The sequence below is a fragment of the Neomonachus schauinslandi genome, chromosome 3 (genome assembly GCF_002201575.2).
Source record: "Neomonachus schauinslandi chromosome 3, ASM220157v2, whole genome shotgun sequence".
Lineage (NCBI taxonomy): Eukaryota > Metazoa > Chordata > Mammalia > Carnivora > Phocidae > Neomonachus > Neomonachus schauinslandi.
In genome coordinates, this window is record NC_058405.1 from 183,811,344 (window position 1) to 183,834,285 (window position 22,942).

General features: G+C 42.1%; 1 protein-coding gene across 1 annotated transcript in view; it reads left to right on the forward strand.

The window, feature by feature from the left end:
- Window positions 1–22,942, forward strand: part of FBXO36 (F-box protein 36) — a 95,969-nt gene that overhangs the window by 70,984 nt on the left and 2,043 nt on the right. The window contains exon 3 of the mRNA XM_021682992.2: window positions 12,283–12,455. Coding sequence (XP_021538667.1) covers window positions 12,283–12,455 — 173 coding nt within the window. The remainder of the gene's footprint in view (window positions 1–12,282; window positions 12,456–22,942) is intronic.

The following is a 22,942-nucleotide window of genomic DNA, read 5'->3' on the forward strand; positions in this document are numbered from 1 at the left end:
CTTCCCTTGCCCTTGGCGATGTTTCTAGGAAGAAGTTGCTGTGGCTGAAGTGGAAGAGGTTGCTGCCTGTGTTCTCCTCAAGGATTTTGATGGATTCCTGTCTCACATTGAGGTCTTTCATCCATTTTGAGTCTATTTTTGTGTGTGGTGTAAGGAAATGGTCCAGTTTCATTCTTCTGCATGTGGCTGTCCAATTTTCCCACCACCATTTGTTGAAGAGACTGTCTTTTTTCCACTGAACGTTCTTTCCTGCTTTGTCGAAGATTAGTTGATCACAGAATTGAGGGTCCATTACTGGACTCTCTATTCTGTTCCATTGATCTATGTGTCTGTTTTTGTGCCAGTACCATACTGTCTTGATGATTACAGCTTTGTAATAGAGCCTGAAGTCCGGAATTGTGATGCCACAAGTTTTGCTTTTCTTTTTCAACATTCCTCTGGCTATGCGGGGTCTTTTCTGGTTCCATACAAATTTTAGGATCATTTGTTCCATTTCTTTGAAAAAAGTTGATGGAAAAAGAAAAAAAAAAGGAAAAAGTTGATGGCATTTTGATAGGGATTGCATTAAATGTGTAGATTGCTCTAGGTAGCATTGACATCTTCACAATATTTGTTCTTCCAATCCATGAGCATGGAACGTTTTTCCATTTGTTTGTGTCTTCCTTGATTTCTTTCATGAGTATTCTGCAGTTTTCTGAGTACAGATCCTTTGCCTCTTTGGTTAGATTTATTCCTAGGTATCTTATGGTTTTGGGTGCAATTGTAAATGGCATCGACTCCTTAATTTCTGTTTCTTCTGTCTTGTTGTTGGTGTATAGTGATTCTGTTCTTACCTTTATTATTTCCTTCCTACTACTTCCCTTAGGTCTGATTTGTTGTTGTTTTCTTAGCTTCTTGAGATGGAGGCTTAAACCATTGTTTTCATTTTCCCCCTAAATTTTCTTTAAGTGTAGCTTTACTAGTTTTCATTTTTTGTTCTTTTTAAAGAATTTCTTTTTTTTTTTTTTAAGATTTTATTTATTTGTTAGAGAGAGAGAGCACAAGCAGGGGGAGCAGCAGGCAGAGGGAGAAACAGGCTCCCCACTGAGCAGGGAGCCCGATGTGGGACTCGATCTCAGGACCCTGGGGTGGTGACCTGAGCTGAAGGCAGAGGCTTAACCAACTGAGCCACCCAGGTGTCCCGCTTTATTAGTTTTGATAAGTTGTACCTTTATTCTCATTCAGTTTAAAATACCTCTTAATTTCCATTTTGATTTCTTCTTCGACCCTTAGATTATTTAGAAAGATTTTGTTTAATTTCCAGGTAGTTGGGGATTTTTTGGTTACTTTTTTTTCTTGATTTCTAGCTGATATCATGTGATCATGTTATCTAAATGGTTTTAATTTTGTTGTCATTCTTTCTCAGGGCCATATTAATCTCCCCTTTATCATCCCAGTTTCATTATACATGCTGCTGAAGTGAGCACCATATTTACTTAATATCTTTTTTTTTCAAGATTTTATTTATTTATTTGAGAGAGAGAGAGAGATTGAGAGAATGAGTGGGAAGAGGGGCAAATGGAGAAGCAGACTCCTATGGAGCAAGGAGCCTAATGCGGGACTGGATCCCAGGACTCTGGGATCATGACCTGAGCTGAAGGCAGACACTTAACAGACTGAGCCACCCATGTGCCCCCCTGTTGAGATTTTAATTGGAATTGGACTCAATTTCTAGGTTTTTGAGGTGAGAATTGTCATCCTTTGGTCTTCTCAAAATCAGCATGGTGTATCTCCCCATCAATTTAGGTCTTCTTTTATGTGTTTCAATAAAGTCTTAATGTTTTCTTCATATAGGTTTTATTTGACCTTTCAACATTTTTTACTCAAATTCTTCCCAGGTACTTGATGATTATTTTGTAGCTAAGAATAGAATCATGTAAAAAAAATAATTTTAATGCTAAGTTGCTTTTTTTAAGATCTTATTTATTTAGAGAGAGAGAGAGAGCAGGGGAGGGGCAGAAGGAGAGAGAGAATCTCAAGCAGACTCTGCACCGAGTATAGAGCCCAGCACAGGGCTCAATCTCCTGACCCTGAGATCATGACCTGAGCCGAAATCAAGAGTTGAATGCTTAAGCGACTGAGCCACCTGGTGCCTCTAAGTTATAAAGAGTAAAATTTAAAAAGATTAAAATTCAATTTTAAGATTATATAAAAGTTGCGTGTTTCCAAATTCAAAACTGTAAAACAATGTACATTCAGAGGCTTGGTTTCATCCCAGTCTGCTCCACCCTTTCCTTCCCTTGCCCTGGGCTAATCACTTTTATTTGTTATGTGCCCTTTCAGTGATTCTCTCTGCCATATAAACAAACTCGTATATATATATTTGTATTCCCTCACCCCTTATACAAATGGTAGAGTTCTATCCCGACTGTTCACAGCTTACTTTTCCACCAGTAGATCCTGGACATCACTTCATGTCTTTAAAGATCTTTCTTTTCCTCTTCTTCTTCCTCCCCCTCCTCCTACTCCTCTTCCTCCTCCTCCTCCTTCTTTTTTTTTTTTTTTCAGAAGTGCATAGTATTTCTTTGTGTGAATGCACCAGAAAATCACAGTGGTGAAAATTTGGGGTCTTTGCAATTTTATGGTAATACAAATAATGCCAAAATGAATAACCTTGTGCATGGGTCATTTCATATTTAGTCAATATCTGTTTGTGAGATTACTGGGTCAAAAGACAAATGCCTATTAAGTCATCACTTTGAATTGTTGCTGGTGTATAGAGAAGTGATGCTGATCATTTTTCAGTAGAATTTCTTGACTCATATGTTGATATTTAGATCATCTGCAATATTGACAGTTTGTCCTTGCTTTCTAACCCCAATGTATTTTTATGTCTTTTACTTACTTTTTTTTTTTTTAAGATTTTATTTATTTATTTGACAGAGAGAAACAGAGAGAAAGAGGGAACACAAGCATGGGGAATGGGGGAGGGAGAAGCAGGCTTCCCGCCGAGCAGGGAGCCCGATGCAGGGCTCGATCCCAGGACCCCGGGATCATGACCTGAGCCGAAGGCAGATGCTTAACGACTGAGCCACCCAGGTGCCCCTACTTATTTATTTTTTGATCTCTAAAACAATGCTGAATAGAAACGGTGATGAGAGTGGGCATTCTAATCATGCCTGACATGAAAGGTCATACACCATCATGGTTAGGAGGGGCACAGTGGAGCATACTGCTTGGTTCAATCCTGGTTCTCACTGTGTGACTTTGGGCAGGCCACTTACCCTATTTCTCATCTTTCTCTCTTTAAGAGGGGAATAATAATAGTACCCATCTCATAGAGTTATTGTGAGAACCAAATGATTATATATATATTTATATGCACTATATGTGTGTGTGTGTGTATACATATATATTAGAGGTATACCTGGCAAATATTGGCTACTGTTGTTATTATTATTATTATTAAGTAAGCTCTACACCCAACATGGGGCTTGAACTCATGACCCTGAGACCTGGAGTCACATGCTCTACTGACTGAGACAGCTAGGTGCCTTGTTATTGTTATTATTACTGCTACTGTTATTAGGATTCTGGTAACTAGCCTATATCAGATAATCAGGTTAAAAAAGTTCCCTTTTATTATCAATTTTCTGAGTTTTTATTCATAAATAGGTGTTAGAATTTTATGAAATAATTTTCCTATATTTTTGAGATGATCATTTTTTCCCCCTATTTGTTAATATGGCAAACTTTATTAAATAGTCTTCCAAAGTTATTCCATCCTTGGATTATCTCAGGATTAACTGTAGTGGTCACAATTTATCTGTTTTTGATATGTTGATTGATTCAATTTCCTAACATTATATTTAGAATTTGTGCCATATACATTCCTTTTTTTTTTTTTTTAAGATTTTATTTATTTGACAGAGAGAGACACAGCGGGAGAGGGAACACAAGCAGGGGGAGTGGGAGAGGGAGAAGCAGGCTTACCGCCGAGCAGAGAGCCCGATATGGGGCTCGATCCCAGGACCCTGGGATCATGACCTGAGCTGAAGGCAGACGCTTAACGACTGAGCCACCACCCGGGCGCCCCAGCCATGTACATTCCTAAGTGATTTTTCACATGCAACTTTGCTTTTGCCTACCGTCATTACTAGTTTGAGCAGCCTCATAATTTAATTTGGAGTTTCCTTCTGTTTCTATTTTTTGGAAAAAACTGCGTAAAATATGGCTTGTCTGTTCTCTAAGAGTTTATAAAGTTCACCTGTAAAGCAGTGTAAATCTGAAGCTTTACCTGACGTTTTCCTTTTTAATCCAATCAGTGGATTCAATTTATTTACTGGTTATAGTCTCTCAGGTTTTCTTTTTCTTCTTGAGTCAGAACTGGTAAGTTCTATATTTCTGAAGGATTGTCCAGTAGGGCTAATTGTAAGTTAGTTAGTGTAACAATTTTTTTTTAAAGATTTTATTTATTTGAGAGAGAGAGAGAACATGAGCAAGGTGAGGGGCAGAGGGAGAAGCAGACTCACCACCGAGCAGGGCATGACCTGAGCCGAAGGCAGACGCTTAACTGACTGAGCCACCCAGGCATCCCAGTGTAACAATTTTTGTCAGTCCCTGTTGTAGTTAGTTATATTCTTTTTTTATTCCTTATAGGACTGAGTTATGCTTTCGTCCTTTTTTTCTTATTTGTTCTTGGAAGTTTATCTATTTTATTAATCTTTTTAAAAATCGACGCTTCTGTTTCCCTGATCACCTCCATTGTTTCTTTTCTATTTTATTAATATTTGCTCTTATCTTTACATTTTCTTCTAATTGAGGGAGGTAACCATTTTTTTTTAATTTGGGTGCATAACTCACTAATATTTGATCTTTGTCTTTCTATAATAATGTCCATTGAATAACTTTTTTTTAATAACTCTTTTTAATAGTGTTACTCAAATATTCTATAATTTCACTTCTGTGTGATGTAACGAGTATTGATAGAAGGGTTATAAAATCTCCCACTGCAGTGGAGGGTTATCATTTTTTCTTCATAATTCTGTCAGTGTTTGCTCTGTGTGTTTTGTTTGGGATATAGTAGTTTATTTATTTATTTATATTTATTTATTTATTATTATTTTTTACTTTTTAAAGATTTTATTTATTTATTTGACAGAGAGAGAGACACAGCGAGAGAGGGGACACAAGCCGTGGCAGAGGGAGAGGGAGAAGCAGGCTTCCCGCTGAGCAGGGAGCCCGATGCGGGGCTCGATCCCAGGACCCTGAGATCATGCCCTGAGCCGAAGGCAGAGGCTTAATGACTGAGCCACCCAGGTGCCCCTATTTATTTGTTTTTAAAGATTTATTTATTTATTTTAGATAGAGAGAGTGCACGGGGAGGGGCAGAGGGAGAAGAAGAAACTTTCTTTTTTTTTAAAAAAAATTTTATTTATTTAACAGAGAAAGACACAGCGAGAAAGGGAACACAAGCAGGGGCAGTGGGAGAGGGAGAACCAGGCTTCCTGCAGAGCAGGGAGCCCGATGCAGGGCTTGACCCCAGGACCCTGGCCTGAGCCAAAGGCAGAGGCTTAACGACTGAGCCACCCAGGCGCCCTAGAGGACGACGAAACTTTAGCAGACTCCTCGCTGCTCTCAGAGAATGATACGATAGTGGACTTGATCTTGAGACCTTGAGATCATGACCTGAGCCAAAACAAAGAGTCGGAGGCTTAAGGGACTTCGCCATCCAGAGGCCCCAGGGGTATAGTAGTTTAGAAGTAGTAAATCATCCCGGTGAATTATTCCTTAGTGGTTCTTCCTTACCTCCATTGGAGAGTTTTACTTTAACGTACGCTTTGTCTGGTAATATAACTGTATCAGCTTTCTTTTGGTTTGAATTGGTCCATGTTTCTCCGTTCTATTACTTTTGCTTCTCCATATCATTACTTTTAAGTATGTCTCTTATAAATAATATAGGCACTGGGAGTTATACGGAAACAATGGATCGTGGATCACCACATCAAAAACCAGTGATGTATTGTCTGGTGACTAACATAACACAATAAAATTTTAAAAAAGTAGTATAGGCAGAATTATGTGTTATTTATCTAGAGTCTTCTAACTGGCATGATTATGACGCCTAGGGGACAGAGACCATCTTAGAGTGACCCTGAGGGTGATAGCCACATCCTAAGAATGTGGAACAGAAAGATAAAAGGACCCGGGTTCATTAATGACATAATGGAGCTTCTACACCAGCCTTTACTGCCCATCTCCACACACTAACTGAGGAAAAATGAACCCCTATTTGTTTAAGTCACCTTAAAATGAGTTTTCTGTTTCATTCAGCTGTGAACCAATCTCCAACTGATTATAGAGCAACCATTTTTGAAGTTATCCTTATATTTCTTTTTCTTCCTTTCTCTTTCTCTTCCTTCCTCCCCTGTCCCTCCCTCCCTTCCTTCCTTTGTGCTGTCCCTTAAAATTTTAATAAGTTTAGTTTAACTTGACTTATAAAAATCTAATATTTATTAGTATTTCTATCTGCCTCTTGAATATCAAGGACCTTAGAATATTTACATTCTAAACCTCTGCCTTAAATTGTGATTGTGGAATGGTGTTTTGATTTGCCTTGTTTGACAACTCTGCCAGTTTGTTATTTTGAACATATTTAATACAGTAGTAGTTGTTTAGATTTGCCCGGGTTTACTGCCACTTCTGTCTTCATCATTGCTTCTGAAATTCTATTCCTTCCTTCTATGTAAGTTTCTTTTCTTTTTCTTTTTTAAGATTTTGTTTATTTATTTGCCAGAGAGAGCACAAGCAGGGGAAGAGGCGAAGAGAGGGAGAGGCAGGCTCCCTGCCAAGCGGGGAACCCGATTCAAGACTCCATCCCAGGGCCCTGGGATCATGACCTGAGCAGAAGGCAGATGCTTAACCGACTGAGCCACCCAGGAGTCCCATATGTAAATTTCTTTCTTCTTGCAGTATATCTTTAGTTGTTCAAAATCTCATCACATAGATCAAGTCCATAGGTAGATGGGGCACCTCAGGCGTATAATGCCTTAAGTGCAGCTCCTCAGGCATAGCTCCTCTGTATCTGAAGCCTGTGAATTAGACAAGTTTTCTGTCCCTCTCTACCCAACATGTAATGATGGGTCAGGCATGAGACAACCACTGTATACACTCGTTCACAGAAATTCTGAAATCCAGTAAGGCATAGGTTATCAGTTTTTTTTTAAAAATGAAATTCAATTAATTAACATATAGTGTATTATTAGTTTCAGAGGTAGAGTTCAGTGAGATTATCAGTTCTTTTTTTTTTTTACTGTATGATTATTTTATTTTTTTTATAAAAGTTTATTCTTAAATGTACAACAGGATCTAAGACAACACTTCATTCCAGCTATAGGTAGCAACAGATGCTATGACAGGGAATCCAGATGTTTAAACAGGAATGGAATTAAGGATCATCATTGCCTTGGGCACAAGGAACAGCTTACTTTTTGCCAGATTTCTTAATTCCACCCAGGGGTCCCTTCCCCGCGGCCTTCGCTTTTAGCTCCTTGAGTTTCTTCTGCTCCTCTTTCTGTTTCTGCTTGAATGCCTTATCTACCTCGTCCATCCCCTTGGCCTGCTTCTTGGGCTGCTTCAGGGGCTTCTTCTTGCCACCTTCGCGGCCGGACATGGTGCCTGCCGCCCCTTCTCCAGACTCTGCCGTCGGAAGCGCGAGGTTATCAGTTCTTGATGAGAACTCAAGATCTGGTACTAATTCTTCATGGCTCTTGGTTTTACTTCCTGGACTCTTGGATCCATCCTGAGTCATCCTCCTTGTCCACAAAAGGAAACCCATCTTTGCAGGTTTAGTTTTCTCAGCCTATTTCCTGCCTGTAGGAGTTTGAGTGTCTGGAGTCTTTTTCCTTTTGCACTGCCTCTGACCCTTTCAGTTCTAGTTGGCAGGCAGTGTTTCTACCTATAGAAGTCTCTTAAAAACTTCATATGTTGTCTATAACTTTTTTGGGGTTCACTTCATCAAGCAAAACCACACCTATACACCTTTTTGAAATAAGCCCTTCTCTAACTTGGTTTCTGCTCTTGACTCCTGAGCGACAATACCCTTCAGCTTCTTGGAAGCTCTAAAATTTGACTGAATGGTTCTTAACAAAGCATTTTTCAGCTGTGCCCTCAGCTTCATCTTCATACCATGTTTTCCTGAGATTGTTCTGGATTTGATCTTTGCCTGGGAGCCATTTCTTAATTTTAGCATTGTTTGCCATCTGAGGAGGCAGAGAATATCCAAAACCAGCAAATCCTGGCAGCTTTTTAAGAAATTTTCTTTAACTTCCCTCTTTGCTCTCACATTTTACTTTAAGCAGCAAGAAGTCAGATAGCATGTTCAACACCTCACTTGGAAATCTACGTAGCTGAATCACATCCCCTTAAGTCTATTTCTTACTTCGCATATCTCAGTAGGCAATAATGTTTCTGCCACTACCTGACAAGGATCGCCCATCCTCCAGTTTTTAATAATATTTTCTTCAGGCGCCTGGGTGGCTCAGTTGGTTGAGCGACTGCCTTCGGCTCAGGTCATGATCCTGGAGTCCCGGGATTGAGTCCCGCATCAGGCTCCCTGCTCGGCAGGGAGCCTGCTTCTCCCTCTGACCCTCCCCCCTCTCATGTGCTCTCTGTCTCTCTCATTCTCTCTGTCTCAAATAAATAAATAAAATCTTTAAAAAAAAAAAATAATAATATTTTCTTCACTTTCCTTTAAGCCCTTGCCTGTGAAGCCTCCTCAGAGTCCACCAAACTTCTATTAACAGCTATTTATTTACTTATTATACTATTTATTGAAAGCTCTTCAGCCTTGCCCTTAGCACCCTCCTCAAACTCATTCAAATTTTCCATACATTTTCCAATTTCAAAGATACTCCCACATCTTGGGTTTCCATTATGGCACCACAACACTTTCAAGTACTCAAATCCTTATTGTCTATTGTTGTGTAACGAATTACCCAGAAATTTAATGGCTTAAAACACTAGTAAATGTTTATTAATTCAAATGGTTTCTGTGGGTCTGGAATTTGGGAGCAGCTTAGCTCGGTAGTTGGGTCTTGTATGGTGCTGCATGGAGCCTCAGTCATCTGGAGACTCCAATTTCATGATGACTCACATACATGGATGACAAACAAGTGGCAGTTGTAGCCTGGAAGGAGGCTTCAATCTCTCCCCCCATGAACCTCTCCAGAGTGCTGCCGCATTGTCAGCGTATGGTGGTTGACTTCTCCCAGGGTGAGTGATCCAAGAGGCAGCAGCAAGGCAGAATCCCCACTGCCTTTTATGACCAAGACTGGAATGTCATTCATACAATGTCCTATTGGTTACATAGATCAGGCCTAACTCAGTGTGGGATGGAAACACAGAAAAATAAATCCAGGAGAAGAGAATCTGTGGAGCCATCTTGGAGGTTGGTGGCACATAGTCCGACACGAAGGCAGTGATTTTACTTTTCAGAATGGATTTTGTTTTAACTTTTTTGTTTCTTATCTCAAAAGAAATACATGTTGGTTACATAAAAAATACAAATAAACAAAAATATTTTTCTAAATACCCCAATGCCCATACACTTTGAAACTGTTGCATTACATCCCTAGGTGTGTATGTCCTTTTATAATTTTTACACTTTAAGGACTTTACTGGTAGAGGCTTCATAAAGTACATCTGAGGATTCATTGAGCATGTTTTCCTGGCATTTAAAAATGAACAAACATCTCCAATTATATTAAGGGATGTTTTATTATACTAAGGGCTTTTTTTCTCCCTCCATTAACTAAGTACTGCTTTTTCTTCTTACTCTGCTGGTAGGCTGGGCATTCTCCACGAAACCTTTATTTATTTATTTATTTATTTATTTATATTTTTAAAAGATTTTATTTATTGATTTGTCAGAGAGAGGGAGACAGTGAGAGAGGGAATACAAGCAGGGGGAGTGGAAGAGGGAGAAGCAGGCTCCCCACTGAGGAAGGAACCCAATGTGGGCATGACCTGAGCCGAAGGCAGACGCTTAACCAACTGAGCCACCCAGGCGTCCCTCCACCAAACCTCTCCTTTAGAGTTAAACTTTTGACAAGGGTACTTTTTCCTCTGGAAAGCCCTTGGACTTTAAAAGTGCTTTGAATTGGAAGCTCTTGGAATTCAGAAGCCACTAAAACCCTTAATGCCTTTGGAATGCTGGACTAACCCATTTTGGAGAGCAATCTTATATACCTGGCTCTTCTACATTGCATAGTTAGAGGTTGACATAAAGATGGCCCTCACCTTACCTCCATTCTGAAATCAGAGACCCATCAGCAGTCAATTCTCGGTTCTACTGACTTCTGCATGGAGCCCAGGGTTCCTGATGGTTCCATCCTACTTGCTCCAGAAGGAATACTCAGGCTGAGGATGAAGGTGGTCCCCAAACCTTGGGTATTTAGTCCCTGTAGAGTAGAGAGCTCTCTCTTGTCTAAGAACAGGCCTCTAGAAAGACTAGTTATAGTGGTGCTTTCAGAATCAGAAGGGAAAAAAAATGAGCTTCAAGAAACCAAGAAAGTGGGGCGCCTGGGTGGCTCAGTCGGTTGAGCGACTGCCTTCGGCTCAGGTCATGATCCTGGAGTCCCTGGATCGAGTCCCGCATCGGGCTCCCTGCTCGGCGGGGAGCCTGCTTCTCCCTCTGACCCTCCCCCCTCTCATGCTCTCTCTCTCTCATTCTCTCTCTCAAATAAATAAATAAAAATCTTTAAAAAAAAAAAAGATATAACTTTGTTCTGGGACGCCTGGCTGGCTCATTCATTAAGCGACTGCCTTCGGCTCAGGTCATGATCCTGGAGTCCCTGGATCGAGTCCCGCATCGGGCTCCCTGCTCAGCGGGGAGTCTGCTTCTCCCTCTGACCCTCCCCCTCTCATGCTCTCTGTCTCCCATTCTGTCTCTCGCAAATAAATAAAATCTTAAAAAAAAAAAAAAGAAGAAACCAAGAAAGTCCCCAGCTTTGGGATCCCTGGAATCCACATGCTTACTCCATCATTACCCTGTCTTCCTCTCTTGTATGAGGAGGTAGCAGGCTTCCCTTCCTTCTTTCGACCCTCCCTCGCTCCCTCCATTCCGCTTTTCCTCCCTCCCTCCCTCCCTCCCTCCCTCCTTCCCTCCCTTCCTTCCTTCCCTTCCTCCTTCCTTCCTAGATTTAAAAAAATTACACTGGTAATATAGGTATATTGTAGAAAAATGAGAAAATAGAGATGAACAAAAGGAAGAAAATGAAAGTCACTGCCCAGATTTAACCAGTGTTAAAATTTGAATATGTATCCTTCCACACATGTTTTCCTACTTATTAGCCATTTCTTGTTTTTTTTTTTAGGAAACTGGGTTAAAAAAAGAAATAAGCTATTACTTTCTTGCATTGCACATGTTTAGATAGACCGTTATAATTGGTTGATTCTTTTTGAACTATTTTCTAATTTGGAAATGCTGAAAAATTGTACAAAATATTAGGCAAAAAGTTAACACGATTCTCATGAAATATCCACTTGTTTTCCTCTTTGCCTCTTTCTATTTTTTTTCCCATTATGTAAAGATAGGGATGAAAGAAGGTAAAGAGGGGCGCCTGGGTGGCTCAGTTGGTTAAGCAACTGCCTTCGGCTCAGGTCATGATCCCGGGGTCCTGGGATCGAGCCTGGCATCGGGCTCCCTGCTCAGCAGGGGGTCTGCTTCTCCCTCTGCCTCTGTCGGCCCTCCCCCTGCTTGTGCTCTATCAAATAAAAAAATAAAATCTTTAAAAAAGAAAGAAAGAAGGTAAAGAGGAAAGAAGAAAGTTTGGTGGAGAAAACGTATGACAATGAAAAAAAAAACAACTAAAATTAAGAGATATTAATATGTTTCAGACTAATCTGGGGAGAGGAAGGATAGTAGAAAACCCACATGGACTAGCATCTTTGCCCATTCATGGGTGACGGTGAGGATGGAGCTGATAACTAGTCAAGTCAGTTGTCTGGACTGGGATTTGGTGCTGATGAGATCAAGGGGATGTAGTTCATTACTGCGTTAAACAGTGAGTGTCCCTCAAAGGTGCCGATCTCATGGCAGTGACAGCACTTGGAAACAAATGTCTCACAAATGTATGTCACTGGTCCCAAAGGCAGCTTGGTGAAGGTGGGAATAACTCAGCAGAATCCAACATTACTCCCCGGGGAAGAATGCCCTATAGCACGTCTTACTGATAAAGATCATGGTTTTTACCTGACTGCACACGATAACCTTGTTGGTTTGTTGGTTTCTTTGAATTACAGTTCAAATTGCCTTAATATTTGGTGCAAGAATATTAGACTATGTCTTCAATTTATGTGAAGGTAAATTTGACTTCCTTGAACGGCTCTCAGACAATTTGCTCCTGAATATCATTTCTTATCTGGATCTTGAAGATATTGCCAGGCTTTCTCAAACATCACGCAGATTTGCACAGGTAACAGATAATTATTTTATGTCTATGCAGGTTTTTTCTTGTGCTTCCTCAAAGTCTTTTCTTTCTTTCTTTCTTGCTTTCTTTCACATAGTGGTTTATTGTTTGCATTCATTTCAGCAAGCATTTGTTGAATACTTACTTTATCATGAGCCCTATTTTAGGCACAGAGGTAGCAGACATGAAAAGACATTATTCCTGCCCTCAAGAAACTTACAGTCTAATAGGAGAGACCCTAACAGATACAGATTATTACAATATAATGTGAGCAGTTCAACAAGGGATGTATGTATGAGGTACAAAGACAGTACAAAGTGATTTCCTCCGCCAGGCTTCACAGAAGGGATTACTTTATCTGGGGTTTCAAGGGAAAATAAGAGCTCACCAGGTGGTCTGGAAGACTAGGGGCATTTCAGGTCAAGGGGCATTCTAAGTCCAGGCAACAGTTCGGGCAGAGGCATGGCCACATGAAAGAAGACAGTGAGTAGTGAGTCTTCGATCCATCTCCCTTTCTTCCGTTAACAGCCCTTTGCAGAATTATCTATTCACAATGTGGGTGGTTTTGGGGAATTGTTCATCTTAGTGCCCTGTCCTCCATGCCCCAGGCTGACGAAATGGACTCTCTCTCACTACTTTGAATCCTCAGCCGAATGATGCCATCGGAAGACACACTTGGTGCTGATTTCACCCAATGTCAGGGTCTTGCGGCAACCATTATTGGTTCCTCTCCCTGCATCCTGGAAGGTGCCTTGGTTCCTGCCCCTTTAGTTATTCCTAAACACACTTGCATTAAATCCTTTTTTGGCTTAAGTTAATCAGAGTTAGAGTTTGTTTGAAACAGAAAAAACCTAACCCGGTATTTAGTTGTAATATACTGGGGCAATGTCCATTTATAAAAGAGCATGCAATATTTCCCAAGATGATTTTAATCATAATCTTTTTTTTTTCTTTAAAGACAGTATTCATGAGGCCCCTGGGTGGCACAGTCAGTTAAGCATCTGACTCTTGGTTTTAGCACAGGTCATGATCCTTGGGGTCATGAGATTGAGCCCCGCACTGGGCTCTGCCCTCAGTGCAAAGTCTGCTTGAGGTTCTCTCTCTCCCTCTCCCTCTGCTGCTCCCCCAACACACGTGAGATCTATCTCTCTCTAAAAATAAATAAATAAATCTTTAAAGAAGACAGTATTCACCCATTTCTTTTTATTTATATTTATTTATTTATTTTTAAGTAGACTCCACACCCATTGTGGGGCTTGAACTCAGGACCCCTGAAATCAAGAGTCGCATGCTCTACTGACTGAGCCAGCCAGGCGCCCCAATTCATAATCTTATTATCTAAAAAGTCAACATTTTTTTCACAATAATGCCATCATATTTCTTGATATATATTAATTTTAAATAATATAATCTATATTATTTCATATCTTTGAGGATAAAACCATATGTTTTTACTTGGTTTTCCCCCTAAAAATGGAGAGCCAGAAGCAAGTATTATGAGTAATCACTGTACATTTTTTTGCCATTAAAATATGTATTAAAGTTAAGATTTGCTGCTGATAAGAAGCTGATTATTCATACTTTCAATGGAAAAGAATTTTAAATACATGAATATACTAGTGGGGATCTATTGAAAGCTTCTGCTAGGGCCTGCGCTTGTTCCCGAAATGAAATGGAAGGATTTGACAGAGAATGGCAGCAACTGCAGTGTCTTGTGCAATTTATTCCTTACACTGAGCAACTGTCTTCTCTCCAGGTGTTGCTCCCTTCCCCTCTTGATGACTCCCTCTTAGCGTCCTGCCATTATTTCAATGCTGTCTTGGAAATATATCCTCCGTACTTTACCTGCTGTTCTAAAGTAAGCCTTTTCTAGGTTGCTGATTTCAGCTCTCAGTATCCTTGCAGAGCAGAATTTTTTGAAGATGGAGAATGGTCCAGGGCTGCTGCCTTTTTCTCTCCACGTAATAGTAACCACTCATTTCTGTCTTCAGTCTACATTTTATCTGCATACCATTTACTTAGTTTTCACCTGCATTTATACATTATTTTCTGCTTTGTCCTGCTATTTACTACCTTATTAATGAAAAGAAAAAAGCTTCCATTTCAAATTTCTGCAGGCAAATTTATTAGCAAATTATTTGTGTCCATCTCTAATCCTTTCCTCTGACCTCAGGGAGGGAGGTGTTCCTCTCCTCTGCAGGCCAGCGCCGCCTGCCACCTGGCTCCAAGGTCTGACCCAAGGGACTTTAGTCTGCCACTTATCTCCTTTCTCCTCTGTGTTGTTATTGGTTTTTTTTCTTTTTTTTAAATTTATTTTTTTTATTATTATGTTATGTTAATCACCATACATTACATCATTAGTTTTTTTTTTTACTTTTTTTTTAAATTCTTATGTTAATCCCCATACATTACATCATTAGTTTTAGATGAAGTGTTCCATGATTCATTGTTTGTGCATAACACCCAGTGCTCCATGCAGAATGTGCCCTCCTCAATACCCACCACCAGGCTAACCCATCCCCCCAACCCCCTCCCCTCTAGAACCTTCAGTTTGTTTCTCAGAGTCCATAGTCTCTCATGGTTCGTCTCCCCCTCCGATTTCCCCCCCTTCATTCTTCCCTTCCTGCTATCTTCTTCTTCTTCTTTTTTTTTTAACATATAATGTATTATTTGTTTCAGAGGTACAGGTCTGTGATTCAACAGCCTTACATAATTCACAGCGCTCACCATAACACATACCCTCCCCAATGTCTATCACCGACAGAATGGGAGAAGATATGTGTTGTTATTGTTTTTAAAAACCTTTTTTTTTTTTTTTAGTAGGCTCCACATCCTGTGTGGAGCCCAACTCGAGGCTTGAACTCACGACCCTGAGATCAAGACCTGAGCTGAGATCAAGAGTCAGAGCTACCCAAGGGGCCCTAAAACCCTTTTCGTTTATAAATAATTTTATTTTATTTTTTAAAAAAGATTTTACTTATTTATTTGAGAGAGAGAGAGAACAAGGGGATGGGGTAACGGCAGAGGCAGAGGGAGAAGCAGACTCCCCACTGAGCCCAATGAGGGGCTCGAACCCAAGGACCTGAGATCATGAGCCGAAGGCAGATGCTTCACTGACTGAGCCATCCAGGTGCCCCTACAAATAATTTTAGATTTGTAAGTGTTGCAAAGATAATACAGTTTGCATATACCCTTCATAAGCTTTCCCTAACACCAACATCTTAAATAACCGGGGACATTTATCAAAACTCAGCAATTAATACTGATATAATACTATTAACTAAGCCACAGACTTTATTCATAGTTCATCAGTTTTTCCACTAATGTCCTTTTGCTGTTTCAGGATCCAGTCTGGGATACTATATTGCATTTAGTTACTATTTTTAAATCTTTCTTTCGTTTGTTTTTTCCTCTCGGAAATTTTCTCAAATCAGCCTCATCCTTAAGAACCCAAAAACTCTTGACTCTATTTGCAGCCAATCTCTTTCCTTTTCTCCTTGGGAAAACAAAACAAAACAAAACAAAAGTTTACAGGGCAGTTCACCCTCTAGCATCATCAATGGGAGCAAGATTTTATAATCCATGATGAAATGAGAACAGTAAGTAAATGAGATATAAAGAGTTTGTTATCAAGCCAAATTTATTCCATTTAAATGATCATCTTTTTTTTTTTTTTTTTTTTTTTTTTTTTTTTTTTTTTAAAGATTTTATTTATTTATTCATTAGAGACAGAGAGAGAGAGAGGCAGAGGGAGAAGCAGGCTCCCAAGAAGCAGGGAGCCCGATGCGGGACTCGATCCCAGGACCCTGAGATCACGACCCGAGCCGAAGGCAGACGCTTAACCATCTGAGCCACCCAGGCGCCCCTTTTTTTTTTTTTTTTTTTTTAATAGTAGGCTCCACTTCCACTGTGGGGCTTGAACTCACGACCCTGTGATCGAGGGTCTCATGCTCTACCGACTGAGCCAGCCTAAATGATCATCCTTTATTGGAGGTTAGGCCTTCCTATTTTGGAGATTTAAAATGTCCTTTTTTTTTTTTAAGATTTTATTTATTTATTAGAGAGCGAGAGAGTGAAAGAGAGCACGAGAGCAGGGTGAGGGGCAGAGGGAGAAGCAGACTCCCTGATGAGCAGGGAGCCTGATGCAGGACTTAATCTGGACTCCAGGATCATGACCTGAGCCGAAGGCAGATGCTTAACTGACTGAGCCACCCAGGCACCCCAAAATGTCCCTTCTTTTATGAAATAATGGCCTTAAAACATGATCATTTTAACAAATTATCCTTACTTGGAAAAATTAAAAAGTTAGTAACCTTATTTTGGTTCTTAATTTTTGTTTTGTTGGATTTCTAAAAATTTCACTGGTCTTATGGCATCCTAAATTCCCAAAGCCACTAGTCTACTCTCAGCCTACCTCATCTCCCTTTTCCCCTCTCTGTCCATGCCTCAGAAATATAACTAAATATCCCTGGCCTCATTCACAGTAACCCCTTCATTGTCACATCTAAAGGGACTGTTTCGGGCCTTTCACTTCCTGACCCGTCTTTGTTTCCAGTATTTTCTGCTGGCTTTTCTCCTGGACATCTCTCATGTGCTGGGTAGGCTCTCTTGGGCCTTTGGCATTTGCTTATATTCTTACCTTCCCCAGGAATGTCCTGCTTCTGACCAACCTCTTTTTTTTTTTTTTTTAAGATTTTATTTATTTATTTGGGGGAGAGAAAGAGTACACAGGCAGGGGGAGGGGCAGAAGGAGAGGGAGAAGCAGACTCCCTGTGGAGCAGGGAGCCTGACATGGGGCTCGATTCCAGGGAGCCCGACATGGGGCTCGATTCCAGGACCCTGGGATCATGACCTGAGCTGAACGCAGACGCTTAATTGACTGAGCCACCCAGGCGCCCTCGACCCACTTCTTTTAACTCCCACCATCTGCTCTTGCTCTGATTCCATGTTGACCCAATCACAGAGCCTCCATGGATGAGCACCTGAAAACCTGGTTGCTGGGTGGTTATATTTCTCAGGGTGAACAACAAAGACGCATCCTCTGGGAGCTTGGCTAATATGAGCACACCCCTGAAAGGTGAATCCCATGTCATGGTATACGAAAAAGGCAGCCTGAGGGCCAGCCCTGGGATTGCTGCAAACTCCTGCCTGGTAATGCTGCTAGGAGGGAACCTGCTTGGGGGCCCGCTGGCTTGGCCCAGGTGGCACCAGGCCTTGATGCTATCCTTTTTCAGCAAACTACAGCTGAGTAGACCCGAAGAACCTCTGCAGCTAGTCGAAAGGCTGAAGCCCAGACAGGGCAAGACTATGGTGACTGGTATATAAACATATTCATCTTGGTCATGACTCAGGAACAGCTACAAACTCCCTATGACCATGATTCCCAAGACTGGCCAAGTAGGAGAAGCACCTGGGGAGCAGGTGAAAATAGAGATTCGAGGCCCACACCCTGGTAGGTGGGCAGGTCTGAGGTGGATGGATCCAGCATCTCTGCTCTTGATGTGTTTGCTTGTATTTACAGCAACCCAATTCTGAATCCTGCCCAAGAATTTGATATTAAAATGGTACAAATAAAAGGTCTCAAGAGATTCTAAAAGGCTGGAAGCTTGGGGGTGGTGGTGGTGGTGGTGGTGGGGTGTTTTTCTACCTTTACTGTGTACAGGTATTGGGAGGTGTTTAAATCAGACGAAGACAGAGTTCTGTTCTTCGATCAGCCACTACCCACTAGGAGCCTTGGGCAGCACTCATATTCTTTTTTTTTTTTTTTAAGATTTTTAAATTTATTTGAGAGAGAGAGTGAGAGAGAGCACAGAAGAAGAGGGAGAGGGAGAAGCAGACTCCCCACTGAGCCGGGAGTCTGACAAGGGGCTCGATCCCAGGACCCCGAGATCATGACCCGAACTGAAAGCATATGCCCAACCGACTGAGCCACCCAGGCGCCCCACCCATATTCTTTCAGACCCTTAATTTCCCCATTTGTAAAAGGAGAGGTCTTTTTTTTTTTTTTTAAAGATTTATTTATTTATTTGAGAGAGCGAGAATGAGAGAGAGTACATGAGAGGGGTTAGGGTCAGAGAGAGAAGCAGACTCCCCGCCGAACAGGGAGCCCGATGCGGGACTCGATCCAGGGACTCCAGGATCATGACCTGAGCCGAAGGCAGTCGCTTAACCAACTGAGCCACCCAGGCGCCCAAAAGGAGAAGTCTTTAGTGGATAAGCCCTAGGATCCCTTTAAACTTTTAAATAGCATCATGTGTGTTAAGTTCATGCACCACCACGAGGGGGAGCTAAATCCACGATTAGCTGTGCCTTGGATCAAATAACTGGAACCATAGTCAGGATGCACACCTTCTGTTTCTCAGCCTGGCATCTACCAAGCAAAGAGCCCCAGGGTTTGGGCATCTTAAATGGGGATATTATGTAGACCAATTTATAATATAAAACAAACTGTAAATATTTCCAGTATAAAATATGAGTCACAAATGAAGTTACACTGGTGGAAATTTCAGCTCTCTTTTGAGAATTTTTTTCTTTCCCCCTAAATCTCATAGTTTTCTTCAGTCATCTTCATTATATGAGACACACTGATATCCTGAAATGTATCGTGCCGGCAATGGGGTAGCCATCTACTCTGGTGTTAGAGTTCAAATCTTTTAAAGGAGGATCGGAAGATCTGTTTAATTTTTCAATATTAAGACATTTTCAAAGTTTCCCTTTGTTGCTTATATTTAGACTATGTTGTGATCCGAGCAGAGAAATTAGACCTTGAAGGACTGTTGAAGATAACGAGTGATTTGATTGATATCAGGATGTTGGGTGGGCTGTCAATATCGGAAGATTCAGTGTTGCTGTGTCATAGTATCCATGATGTGAATGTGTAATACTTTTTGCTTTGATATTTCTGCAGAAAGGATCTTAAGTGATTATGCCTTCTTAGACTATTCATTTCTATTTGTAATTCCTTCTTTTCCCTTATTAGAGTACTTTTAGAGTAGCATAAAAACATAGGAAAGTGCAAAAGTAAAAAGTCCTGGCTGCTTTCTGCTCAAAATTGAATGTAATGGTGTCCTGAAATAGAGATGATGCTGACATGTTTCCCCCCTCCCCAGAAGGAAGTTAGGATGCAGGGGAGCAAGGCAGGACAGAGCCAAGGCCAGGCCCCGGGGGCAGGGGGTGCTAATGGGAATGCTTGGCTGCCTGGGGCTGGGGGCAGGGAGGGAAGTAGGTGGCGGGCTGTGGGCCAGGTGGGCTGAAATGGTGGCCCGCGGTCAGTGGACAGAAATCAGGGGCACCCATGCTTCCCCTTCAGACAGCTGTTGAATGCTGGGCTGGATTCCAATCCTGGTACTCAGGGTGGGGTGCAGCTTGTGAGGGACAGGTAGAGATGGCCGTGGCAACAGGCAGAGCAGGACTGTGTCCAGGGCCGGAGCGGACACCAGCTCCGGTTACACACACATGACATTGTGTGTGTTGGGGGAGGGGGCTTCGTGGTAATCGCTTAGGCCTTCCTCCCAGAGACAAGGGAGGCCACTGGGCTTCCCCACTCACCATGCTCTCTGAAACGTTCGGGGCATCAACCCTTCAATGTGGTGCTATTCATACTATGTCTAAGCCCACAGGTTAGGGGGTGAAGGCTACTGCTCTCCTGACCTCTCGCTGGCCAGGGCTGGATGCTCAGGGGACCATCTGGGACCGGAGATGCCGCCGTCTTGTACTGCACCATCTGGAATGCGTGGTCTCCTCAGACACTGTGGCAGGGAAGAGACAGCTGGAGGTTCACGTCCTGGGTTTGGATAGAGCACTTCTACTCCTAGCCCTTCGACCAGAACTACTTCTGCAGCCCCCCTGACTGCAGAGGGCCGGGAAATGGCATGGGGAGGGGAACAGATGCAATATTTGCTGCGTACCGCTGGCCCTGCGACAAACCAGATATCCAGAATGGAGCAGGGCACACATCAAGCTCCATATATCCGTAGGCAGGACCGTAATAGTGTGCCGTCTCGAACACAGTGCCCTGCTTTCACATCTTCAACATTAGAAACAAGAGAGCTTCATCCTTTCACTTCTCCTCTTTCTCCGTGTTTCTTGGGACCATATCTTTTGAACATGTGTCTGGCATTAAGAACCGACTCAGAACCAAAGACAGCATTATACATAAAATACCTTTTGTCTTAGAAACAGAGTTTCTTACTCTCTTTTGCCTTCCAAGCTGTCCATGTTACACTCTCTTCTCTCTCCTGAAGTCTCCTTCTTCCTCACTCTTAGTTGATGTTGTGGCCTCATTTCACGGAGGATTCCGAAGCAGTCACCAGAGGACTGCCCCATTGTCCCTTCCCCCCTTCTACCGGCGCCTCATCCCTCTGCCCATCGACCCTGTGAACTTCCTGCCCCAGTAAGAAGTTCTCCTCATTATCCACGGTCACACTTCCACCTGTGCATTTCAGTGCCTCTGTTCCGCTACTTTGCTCATGCAGCTGTCCCTGTCACTAGTTTTACCCTCTCTACTGGATCATTTCCATCAGCACATAAATTAAAAAAAAAAAAAAAAAAGCCTTGACCTGATTCCCCATTCTGCTCTCCAGGCAAAATTCCCTCAAAAGAGTGACTGTACTTGCTATATCCACTTCCTCTTCTCCTGTCCTTTCCTGGACTCAACGCTAGCCAGGCATTCAGTCCCCACTGTGCCATCCAAACCTCTTGTGAAGGTTGCCATTTGCACACAATCTTGCGAAAACACCAGTTTTACATTCCTGTCTTTTCAGCAGCCTTTGAGACCTTGGATTTCCGTCTGGGTTTTCTTCCTTATTCTCAGTCTCCCTTGCTGGAAACTTTTTTTATTTTCTGACTGCTTTCTTTCTCTCTCTTTTTTTTTTTAATTTTATTTTGTTATGTTATATTAGTCACCATACAATACATCATTGGTTTTTGATGTAATGATCCACTGTTCATTGTTTTTGTATAACACCCAGTGCTCCATGCAGTATGTTCTGACTGCTTTCTTGTTGGAATGTCCTAGAGCTCTTCCCTGGGCTTTTTCTCTCTCTACAGTCACACCTACGTGATAGCATCTAATCCCAGAGCTTTAAACAGTATTTACACACTGATAATTTTCAAACATATGTTTCCAGGCCAGGTTGCCCCCTTGAACTCCTTACTTTTAAGTCTAATTGCATGCTCAACACTTGCACCTACATGTAGTATAGACATCGCAGATTTAATATGTCAAAACCAGACCTCTTGTATTCCCGCCCGCTCCCCCGGCCACATACCTATTGACCAATTCTGCTTCTCCCACAGCCTTATTTTCTCAGTCCTTGGCAACACCATTCACCCAGCTGCTCAAGCCAAAAAGCTCATCACTAATTCTCCCCTCTCTTCTTACTTCTCATCTAATTCATTCACAAGTCTTAGGAGATCCGCCTTCAAAATATACCTACAGTCTGGCCATCTCTCACCTCCTCCCTTGCCACCACCCTGTCACACACCATCCTCATGTCTTCCTGGACTTTCCACTAAGAGCACCACAATAGATTTGCTTTCCCCTGATGGGGATGACAGTATACCTTCTTCATTTTGCATCAGGATTATGTTGGTTCTCTGGCTGTGGGTCGTATATCACAGATCTATTGATCCTGTCGCCTTCCTATGTGCTGCTCAACGTTGATGACATCATGCTGATGAGCAGGAGGTAGCAGATACCTTGGATGCTCGGGCAAGATATGTGTATGCCAAGGAGGTGGAGACGAACTGCACAAAAATTGAGAGGCCTGCCATCTCAATAAATTACCTAAGATCCCGCGCCTTAGATTTACTTCTTACCGTAAGAAAGCAGCCGTGGATCTTTGTGGATCTTTTTTAGTTTTCAAGGTACATACACAATTTGAGTGTGCTTCTCCACGTAGCCCTAAAGCCGCCAGGGATAAGTGGGGTGCAGCCGCTGGTCCGGATTGTGTTGTAAGCAGCCGTGCCACTGGCTTCTCATGAGCCAGCAGATTCGATGATGCTCTAAATGTCTGCAGCCTACATGGCGGGGGGGGGTGGGGGGGGGCCCGTCTGGGTCCTTGCTGAGACCTGCAGCACGCCTCCCAAGGAAAAGTACAGCTTGTCCCCCAGGGCCTTAGGGTAAAGACAAGAATTTGTTTGTAGGAAAACTGTTCTGCTTTTGGATTTCTCCTGGGCAAAGGCTACTGTTTGGGCTAGATGGTCAAAGTCTTGAAAAGAACCAGATTTGGAGATTAGTGATGATTCCTAGGGAAGAGGTATTTGAATGGACTTCTCAGCATAAGCCAGAGGATAACCATATTTGTGTCCCATGTGACTGCTCAGCAAAAGGCACTTAATGCAGAGGAGGTTTTCAGTAATTAGATGGGTAAAATGCTCTGCTCTGTGAATGTCAGTCAGCATGTTTCCCCAGCCACCCTCCTGTTTGCTGGGCTCATAAACAAAATGGCCCGTGGCAAAGATGGGGCCTGTGTGTGGCCTCAACAGTAGCC